The sequence below is a fragment of the Onychomys torridus genome, chromosome 4 (genome assembly GCF_903995425.1).
Source record: "Onychomys torridus chromosome 4, mOncTor1.1, whole genome shotgun sequence".
Taxonomy (NCBI): Eukaryota; Metazoa; Chordata; class Mammalia; order Rodentia; family Cricetidae; genus Onychomys; species Onychomys torridus.
In genome coordinates, this window is record NC_050446.1 from 135,817,832 (window position 1) to 135,828,286 (window position 10,455).

The 10,455-nt window shown below is 46.7% G+C and overlaps 1 protein-coding gene and 1 non-coding gene across 8 annotated transcripts in view; one reads left to right on the top strand and one right to left on the bottom strand.

Annotated features, from left to right (window-relative positions):
- Osbpl2 (oxysterol binding protein like 2) overlaps positions 1 to 3,973 on the top strand; it is a 48,554-nt gene extending 44,581 nt beyond the window's left edge. For all 7 annotated transcript variants that reach the window (XM_036183825.1, XM_036183824.1, XM_036183827.1 and 4 more), the window contains 2 exons: positions 326 to 416; positions 2,714 to 3,973. In XM_036183825.1, coding sequence (XP_036039718.1) covers positions 326 to 416; positions 2,714 to 2,816 — 194 coding nt within the window. In that variant the 3' untranslated portion in view covers positions 2,817 to 3,973. The remainder of the gene's footprint in view (positions 1 to 325; positions 417 to 2,713) is intronic.
- On the bottom strand, positions 719 to 793 carry LOC118583285. The gene has a single exon (XR_004944871.1). It is a non-coding gene; the product is annotated as a small nucleolar RNA MBII-202 (small nucleolar RNA).
- Positions 3,974 to 10,455: the final 6,482 nt, after the last annotated feature.

Consider the following 10,455-nt stretch of genomic DNA (forward strand, 5'->3'; position numbering starts at 1 on the left):
GATCTTATACTTGGAGGTTCTGTGAGCTCACTGTTTCAGGTACTTGCTTTTCCACTTGGACTTCAGGTGCCATTAAACTGCTTGGCATATCACAGACCACACTTGGAGTAATGAATACTCTCTGTGGTCCAGTGCGATGCCTCCCACTGTGCTTGTCCTGGGGAAGTGCCCCTCACTCATCCAGGCAGGAACAACTCACTTGACATACTAGAGCCAAAGTTCACTTCCCACACTTTGCAAGTGGGGTCCTCTAGGGGTCAGGATGGGGTCTGGCTCTCTGACATAACCGGAAGATTTAAGTGCTTGCTTCCTTCCTTGGACCTAGATCTGGCCAGCCAGGAGAAGGAACGACTAGAGGAAAAGCAGAGAGAGGCCCGAAAAGAACGTGCCAAAGAGGAAGCAGAGTGGCGGACTAGGTGAGTTTGAACAGTGAAGCCTTACACACCTGGGCAGTGAGGAAGCCACACCCACATCATAGGTAGTACCCTTTTACTCACTCTTTCCTGTTCAGCCTCTATGGCTAAGTAGCAGCAATCTGTGGGTCCATAAAGATAGTTTTCCCCGCACTGCTCCCTTCAGTGCTTATGATTGAACCATGCATTAAAGGCCAGTGTCCCTGGTTAGCACATATTTTGCTTAAAACCATTTGGTTGTCATAGGACACAAGTCACCACACTCCCAGGCCCTGTTGCCATGCTTCACAGTGTATTTGACCTAAAATGGTTTTTCTTTTCTTTTCTTGTTCAAAAGTACTTTCATCAAGACAGTACAGCGATTCTGGAGAATGTCATCATTCCAATCTTTCTTTTTTTTTTAAAGATTTATTTATTATGTGTACATTGCAGAACATCAGAAGAGGGCACCAGATCTCATTACAGATAGTTGTGAGCCACCATGTGGTTGCTAGGAATCGAACTCAGGACCTCTAGAAGAACATTCAGTGCTCTTAACCTCTGAGCCATCTTGCCAGCCCCAAAATGGTTTTCTTAACTATGGCCAGTTTAAAGACAAAATATAGCCTGAACCCAGCGGTTCATTTAAACAAGTGAGAATTTTGATGTTGTCCCCACATTTATACCTTGTGGTAACACATACACACACACACACACACACACACACACACACACACACACACATCACTTACTCTATCCCCATGCAATGTGGTGCCAGGCTGAAGCCTGGGTCCTGCTGCCAGCCTGCTGTGGTATCAGGAAAACCTCTGTTGTGGGTGTGAAGATGCAGCCCTGAGGTGAGCCCTCTGCCAACATGGGGAGCATGCAGAGAATGTGTTATGATTCATGGGCTTATACCAGCTGCCAGGAGCTTTAGCCCTACTTCTGACTCAGATTTCTTACATTGGTTGTATTTTTTCTTCAGTAGTCAAAGTACTATACTAATTAAGCATGAGCAAGGTACCTATATAAGTGCACATAAATATTTTTAGTCTTTTGTAAAAATTTGTGGATGTTTAAACAGTTCAGTTCTTATAAAGCTGGTTATTTCATCATTCTTTTCATTTTTAAGATGAGTTTCACTGTTGTTAGTCTTGAACTCCAGCAGCTCCAAATTTCAGGCCCCAGAGTAGCTATGGACCTGGTTAGCTGAGAGAACATTGCCTGTGCTATTTTTTTCTAGGTCATATTAACATGGGGCTGGGGTTTTGAAACCAGTTTTTCTTCTGTCTTTTGCCCCATCCCTTCTCTACTATGCTGAAGATGGAACCCAGAGCTTTATGTGTGTGGCAGACACTACCATTTCACCACTGTGCCAGCCTCTGTGAGCCCTTACTGATGCATGGGCTTCTGATTTAATACTGTGCCTTTACTGTCCACGGTTTTGGAATTTGTCCTTGCTCTAGAGGAAAACTGTTGAAAGTGATCTCCCTTCATTGGCCTTTTAAAGTATTAAAGAACATAAGCCAGTGTAGGTACTTGCATCTCTACTTCTAGCATTCTGGAAGCTGAGGCAGGAGGATCTTGAGTTTGAGGCCAGCCTGAGTTACAGGCAAGTCTGAGCTACATAAGACGACACTGTCTCAAGAAATAAGTACTAAAAATAGGTAACTCAAGCCAGGCAATTGTAGTGCTCTTCTTTAGTTCCAGCACTCGGGAGGCAGAAGCAGGCAGATCTCTGTGAGTTTGAGGCCAGACTGGTCTACAAAGTGAGTTCCAGGACAGCCAGGGCTACTTAGAGAAACCCTGTCTTGAAAAAAACAAAAGCAGGCAAGCAAACAAATAATCCGTTGTGAAAATGACAGTGTTTTCATAGAGGATGATTACTTCTACTTTTTTTCTTTGTGGTACTAGGGATGAAATTCAGGGCTTTGCACGTGGCCCGCTGTAAGACCAGCCCATCACTTCCTGGTGTACTCCTGGTGACCTTAGTTGCTTCTGTTTGGTGGAGTGCAGCTGCAGGGGTGCAGACTGAACCTGGTGAGGTTCAACTGCACGGGTACCATCTCCATGCACATAGGAGACCAGCCTTTGAAAGTAGCCCTGTGGAGAATTGGGTGTTGGACTAAAGCCTTGAGGTTTGTTGAGAAATAGACAGTGATGTGGTGGTGATGTGGGTGAGCACAGCCACGTGGAGGCTGGTCGGTCACTGTCAGTGACTGTTGCCTCAGACTGCATTTCTCCAGTATCACACACTGCTGTGAGAAGACGGACTTAGAAGGACCCTGCCATCTGCTGACCACCTTCCTTGTCTTCTGCAGGTGGTTCTATCCAGGCGATAACCCCTACACAGGGACTCCTGACTGGTTGTATGCAGGGGATTACTTTGAGCGTAATTTCTCAGACTGCCCAGACATCTACTAAGTAAGGCCTGGGAGCCCAGGAGGAGGCCTGGGAGCTTGGACTCTGTGAGTGGTACCTGAGCTTCCTAGTGGCAGACACCTGCTTCTCTAGCCATGACCATGGAGATGGCCTTGGACCTGATGGAGGACTTCTGCCCAGCACTCTACTGTGTCACAGCCCCTTCATGAAGCTCCACTTGGGTCTTCACATTCACTGAGGCCTCAGAAGTCCCCAACCCTTTTCACACCTGACAGAGGTGCACAAGGCCAGCTGAGCTGGCAGCACTCTGTTACAGATGTGTAACTAAGGGAGAACCAGAGGGGTCTGTGTGCTCCTCTCAAGGCTATGGGGTGGGTTTCTGGAAGAGTTTCAAACCCAGACCCAAAGAAGGAGAGGAATATGGACCTTGAAAATAACCTGTAGGCCAGGGTCCACTTCCTTGTGGAGGGCACCCATGAAATGAAGTGACAAGTTGCCAGATTCTGTATTTTCTACCAGTCTGAATAAGGTAAAGATTACTGTAGAAAATACTTAAATTGAAACTACTTGAATATTCTGCTGAAGAGTAGCAAACACATTAATGACCACTGTACTGTCCAAAAAGTGTCCCCGTGACAAGCCAGAGTGGCAGGAACACTGTGACTTGGATGAGAAGTCCCCAGGGCTGCTCCCAGCCTACCAGGAGGCCCTGCCTCTGGCCACAGCACTCCCACAGCTTCACTGTCACTGTGGACCACTCCGTCTTTGAGGGATCATTTCTTCACTCCCCTCACCTGTGTACTCCCTTCCTGACCCCTGCAGTCTTGTGTTTGGTTTCCCTGGCATGCATGTTCCAGTCCAGGCAAGTCCCATCAAGCTGTGTGCAGTGGGAGGTTAGAAGCAGGATCTACTCACCTGGTGTCATTAAAATTGTTTAAACACAAGTAGGCGTGTCCATCTCTGTATTCCTGTCAAGTGATGGACTTTATGTAGAAATGGTGACACCAAGGATCACAGTGGAGCTCTTTGCATCAAAGACAATCTGCTGTGTGCACATACCTGTGCTCTGGCACACTTGCACACCTGTGTATTCATATAGAGTGTGAGTCACTACATCAGACACTTCTGAATAAGAAGGCATTCTTACTGTGTCCAGGCTTCCAAACCACTTCTGTCATTAAAACACTTTGAAAAGTCAATACCGGTTGAAGGCGTTTCTGTGGCAGCCAGGGGATCTCCCAGGGCCAGCATCTCTGCTCCATCTACTGAGACCCCTTAACAAAGCCTCTGATGACTCTGGGATGTATCCGAAGGTTTGTGACTTTGTCATCATTCCAAGAGGAGATTGTGAAGTGTCTGATAGAACAGGGCACCCTCTGTGCCTCTGAGAGGGTCATTTGCCTTTCCGGACCATGGCTATGTACACATACATGCAGCTCATTCCCACAAAAAGGTAGAAAGCTGAGAAGGTTGACCAGTGAATGGAGTAACGTCAGTGGGTTTGCATCTCCATGTGATCTGCTGAGGCAAGGCTCTGCGTGTTTTAGGGTTCCTCACTATGTACACAGCCCCCACATCCAGTTCCTGTGTTCATGTGCCTAAACCAGAAATATAAGGGGAGAGGGCAATATAAGGGCTGCTAGAAAGGACAGCTGTGTGCCAGGTGAATATAACAGTGATCAGTTTGTATTGCAGCCTCATCAACATATGTGTAAGTTGTCACTCTCAAAATGTCAGGAGCACCAAAAGTACGTCATTGGCACACTCCTCACCCGGCACAGCTCTTGAAAGTTTCCATCATGAGCTTTCCCATGGAAGATACATATTGAAAGATGGCCTCCTGCACACACTCACGTGTGAGCACAAACTTGCACTTGGTGCTTGCAGAGTGGTCCCTGTCACTTGAGACATCCTCCTAGGAGGGAAGGGCAGCAGGCTTTTCAAAGTGTAATGTTCTGAAGTTGAGTACAGTGATGCGTGCGTGCCTATAATCCCAGCATTTGGGTTGTAGAGGCAGGTGATGAGTAGTTTAAAGTCATCCTTGGCTACAAAGTGAGTTGACTAGCCTAGGGTATATGAGATCATGTCTTAGAAAACAGAACTTAGCTGCCCGTAGTGAGACCTCATCTCAAACAGCTCCCCTTGCTATTTAATTGAAGATAGAAATGAGTCATATTTCCACAAGTCCAAGGAACATGACCTATTAGAGATTTAGAGTGAGAAGATAAACATATTTGGAGTGTTTTATATAAAAAAATAACTTCTTAAATGATTTAAGTTATCTGCTGTATCTCATTACTCTGGTAGTTCTCTGAAGCCAGGTCACTAGCATCCTGCCAGGTCTTGGCTGGAAAAAGCAGGCCTGGCTTTGATGTACATCAGTATTTTGAACCTGCCCCTCCAAAATCCAGCTCTTCAATCCCTGCTGGAGAGTAAACATGAGGAAGTCCTTTGGCTGAGGACCCACGATGCTCTGGGAGTATAATGCTCTTAAGGAGGAAGGATACTGCGCCCACATACGTACATGTAAATGTGCTTTCATAGCCCTGTGTTGGGAAGCAGAGGACCGTTGGAGTTCCAACAGAACAGCTTCCACAGGCATTCAGAGCTCTCAGGCTCCCCAGAGCTTAGGGTGACTACTCCTGTCAGTCAGAGGGTCAGTGTCACACTCCAGAGTCTTGTACGGAGCAGGCCTAGGACTGTACATGTGTGGGAGGATGTCACACAGCCCCAGTGCCCTGGAATCTTAGTCCTGGTTGAACTAGCTGTCTGAGCAGGCGATATACTCCAGTATAGACGATATGCCATCTACTTCCTAGGTCCTATAGGTTTAAGACTAGAAAATCAGAAGAAACGCTTGGGAGCCCCCTCTCCCTGTTAGTGAACCAGCCCTGCAGGCAGCCCCTTGAGGGAAGGCTCCTGCCAGGCTCTGGAAAGTTCTCCTTCTAGAAAGGGAGTTGCAAATTTTATGCCTCCTTAACACCTCCACAGACTAAAGGGTGGAGACATCTAACATTAGCTAGACCTAGTAGTGGATCTGGAATCCTAGGTCCTTGGAGTGTGAGGCAGGGTTACAAGTACAAGGCATACTTAAGCTAGAAATCTTAGTTGGGATTCTGTCAGAGTAAAAAGAACAGAGTGCTCGTCTAGAGCATATGATGAGGCCCTAGGCTCAATCCCCACTACTGAGGGGAAAACAACTTTCCGATAACCCCAAAATGTCAAGAGCACCAACCAAAAGTCTTGATTGGCACTAGGCTCACAGCAAGGAAGACTGCCCTTCCTCAAGTTCTTGGACCTGGAGGAGTAGTTGCACAGGAAGTCCTCAGAGTCATGACTTCCCCCTGTCTCAGCCTTTAGACTTCTCTATGTCTAATGTGAGTACCACATGTAGGGACCTGCAGCCTGTTAAAGCAGCTGACCTCTCAAAAACTGCTGTCTTTGGCTCCTCACTACCTTCTATATGCTTGGTGTGAGGTTTTTCCAGTGAGTACTGCATTTCAGCTCCTGGTGTGCTCTGTGGAAGTTATCCTTCTTAGACTGTCCTCAGAGCCATCTACACTGACCACATGTGCAGGGGAGCAACAGTCTACAGCAGACAGTGATATCTGCTATTCATTCTGGCCTGGCCACTGACCTCAGCCTGTTTTGCGTTCTCATCTCATCATGCCTATGCATGGGCCTTTACCAACAACCTCCCACCACACATAGAAATGTCAGGCAAGAAAATACACTTGAGAAGTGTTTATTTTTATAATTGTCAATACCATCTATATCAGAAAAATCAGTCACTTCTAGGGTTTGTTTTTGAGGATTGTGCACAGATCTGTGAAGATATAAATGTTAACTTTCAGGCCCAAGTAGAGATTCTTTGGAAATGGCTTGCGGTTGACATTTAGTTTACACTGGACAATTTTTCACTGTCTCGGGGCTCTGACTTTTCTGGAAAGAGCTATAGACAAGTCCTCATACCCAAGTGGAGTAGGTGTTTGGACTGGATATTCTGTAGAACTGGCCTAGCAAATTGATTGTCTTAAAATAGCTTGTCCTGGTGGAGAGGGCATTAAAGGGTGGCATGTCAGGTTCAGACTTCTGAGCTGTAGCAGCTCTGCTTAATTATCCTCTCTCCTGGGGACTAGAGGTTGCTGTCAGAAGCCATAAAACAGCTGGGTTGGAGGTCAGCCTGGCTACTTGGGAGGGAGCCCAAAAGTTTATCCAGTGTCATGGCTCTGTCGATAGAGGCACAGATGGTCCTCCAGTATTGATGTGCTTGGAATTCACCAGCTGTGCAGGGAAGATGGCACCATTGCCACAGGTGCTCGCCACAATACCTGACTGTTAGGGCACATCATGCCTGTTACCTCCAGTCTGACCCCAAGGAGCAAGCACCAGAAGGTGGAGCTGCCCAGAGCTCACATCTGCTTGGTGGGGAAGTGGGGTCTCTTCTCGAGAGGTGTAACATCATGAGTTCCAACAAGTTCATACTGTTGTATGGCCACATGCTGCCAAAACCCACTGGAGAAACTTCTCCAGCCTTGACTACCCCAGCCTGGCTTTGTCCCCAAGATTCTGCCCCTCCTTTCAGTCTGACTGTTTTCATTTTGAACAGTGCATCTTTGAAAGTCACTGTGGGCGTGTGTGAGCTGGAGTGTGTCTCTTTCTGTTACTAAGCACTGGAGTGTCACCTTTTACCTGCTTACCAGCTGACAGATACTTAGGCTGTCTCAGGTTGGGGGCAGTTGTGAAGAAAACCACTCACATATTTGTACACAGGTTTTTCTGTAGACATCTCCTTTCTTTCTGCTTTGTTTGTTACAGTTACACCTCTTGAGTTCAACTTTGGGTGCCATCCATGTGGTTTTTGAGACAGTGACTCTCCAGGACCTGAAGTGCATGATTAGGCTATACTAGCTGATCAGTGAGCTACAGGAATTCACCTGTCTCTGCCGCCCCAGCTCTAGGACTGCAAGCACACACTGTGCCTGACCTTTTTATGTGGGTGTTGAAGCTCAAACTCAGGGCCTTGTGGCAAGTACTTTAACAATTGAGATACCTATCTAGACCTTTTTTTGAGGTCAGGTCTTGTGTAGCCTGAAACCACTACCCTCAGCTTCCTCACACCTGGGATTACAGGTGTGAGTCACTACACCTAGCCTATCAGCTTGCATTTCTCTTAGATAAATGCCTAAGAAATACTAGGTGGGTCACATGGAAGTAGCACACTTCATTAAAACAAACAAACAAACAAACAAAAATATTGTCACCTCACCAGAAATGAACCATAGATGACCCAATGAATCGAGCATTGGGGATGGCAGCCTAGAACAAGGAAGCACGTGTGATCTGTTGACACATGGTAAAGGTGGACACGGAGCAGCAGGATGCTCAGCACTGCTATAGGCATGCAGAGGCGGGTGGCAGGGACACACCTTTTCCCCAGCATTTGGGAGGCAGAGGTAGCCGATCTCTTGAGTTTGAGGCCAGCCTGGTCTACAAAGCAAGTTTCCAGAGACCCAGGCTGTTTAGACAGAGAAATCCTGTCTTCAAAACCAAAGGGGAAAAAAAAAAGACTAAACATGCTATGCTCATGGTGCTCCATACCTGCCATCCCAGCTTGGAGGGGAAGGCAGGAAGCTCTTGGGTTCAAGGCCAATCTAATTACACAGTGAGACCCTGCCTCAAAACACAAAAACAAAACCCAACTAAATACCACCCTACTGCAACAACCCAGCAACCACTTTTGTATTTACCAACAGAGAGCATTATGTCCATACGAGTTTGTACACAGATGTTTACAGTAGCTGTAATCATGACAAGTACTTGGAAGAAACCATGAACTCCTTCAGCAAGCAAACAGGTACATCCAGGCCATCGAATGTTAGTGTTAGAAAGGAGACCTCAAGCCCTAAAATGGCATGGGGAGGACCAGTGAGATGGCTCAAGGGGTAAAGGCACATGCCCCCTGACCTAGTGACCTGAGTTCCATACCCAGGATTCACATGGAAGAAGAGACCAACTCCTGAACGTCTGAAAGTTGCTCCCTGACTCCCACACACGGGCCTTGGCACAGTCACCCCATTGAAAGGCTGTGTGGCTAGAGGGATGGCTCAGTAGACAAAGATTTGGTTCCCAGAACCTTCATGGTAGCTCACAAGAACCTATAACTGTTGTTCAGGAGATCAGACACCACCTTCTGTTCACTGTAGGCACCACATTCACACATGGTGCACCTACATACATCAGGCAAAATTCTATACACATTAAAAAATCTTTTTAAAAAAAGTCAGAAAAAAATGCCAGGCAGTGTTGGCACACACCTGTAATCCCAGCACTTGAGAGGCAGAGGCAGGCAGATCTCTGTGAGTTCAAGGCCAGCCTGGTCTACAGAGCGAGATCCAGGACAGCCAGGACTGTTACGAACAGAAACTCTATCTTGAAAAAAAAAACAAAAGGGAAAAAAATCCTAAGACTTGGGGAAACTTAATTGTGGTTATTGAGAGAAGTTCCTTTAAATAGGCCACAGTGTGCTATCACAACATGATGTTTTGTTTGGGAAGGCAGGAGGGAAGGGCTTGGGGTCCAGGTGAACTGTGAGTTCTGGTGTTGTTACAGAGTGTGTGTGTCAGTATTAAATAGGGAATGTGCCAGGCACAATAAGTATACCTGTAACCCCAGAAACATCCAGGAAGCTTACAAAGGAAAAGAAAGATTTGGAGGCCAGTCTGGGTATTTGGAGACAGTCTCAAACAATATACATGGACTATACAATGTTGGTATGGTTTAACTGTACCCATGTGATAGCATTACAAGGCAGGCCCTCTAGGAGGTGAGGAGGCCATGAGGGTGCTTCCCTCATGCATGGGACTAAACCCTTATGAAAAGAGGTGTCCAGCCATAGTCCCTTTAGTGCCCTGCCATCTTTTACTATGTAAAAACACAACATTTGTTCCCACTGACACAGCCCTACTAGACACTGAAACTTCTCTGCTCTGACCTTGGTTTTCTGCTGGAAACTAAGCAGCATTCATTTAGAGGTGCACAGCATCACCTACTGAGTGAACCCTGTGTACACATCTAGGATTTGAGTTGTGGGGAAAAGTTTACTGGTTACAAAAGACCCACCTCTGGAAGGTGCAGCCTGGGAAGCAAGGGTGTAGGGGGCAGGGTAGTGTGAACTGTCTGTACTTTCTGCTCAGTTCTCTTATGAACCTAAAATTATTCTGAAGAATTAAGTCTATTAATAAAACAAATGAAAAAAAAAAGTCACGCCTGCCAAAGTCAGCTCCCCAGTGGCTGTGCCATTTTGCATTCCTAGTACTAAGCCCCCCATCCCTTGGTTCTCAAAGGTGAGTTTTCATCTATATTCTTTGCAAATATGGGCATGGGCATCCTTTCAGATGCCTTTGCCCTCTGGAGAAACTCTTCCTCCCCCAGGTAAATGCTAGCCACGCCTGTGCCATCTGTGGTGGTATTGTGTTCCCCACAACATTGTGCACCCTAATAAATGTATCTGGGGTCAGAGAACAGACAGCCACTAGAACAGAGCCAGAAATGGTGGCTAGAAAATGGGTCAGAGCAAGCCATAGCAGAAGTTGGGCTGTGGTTGGTGCACGCCTTTAATCCTAGCACTTGGGAGGCAGAGCTAGGCGGATCTCTGTGTGTTCAAGGATACAGCCAGCAT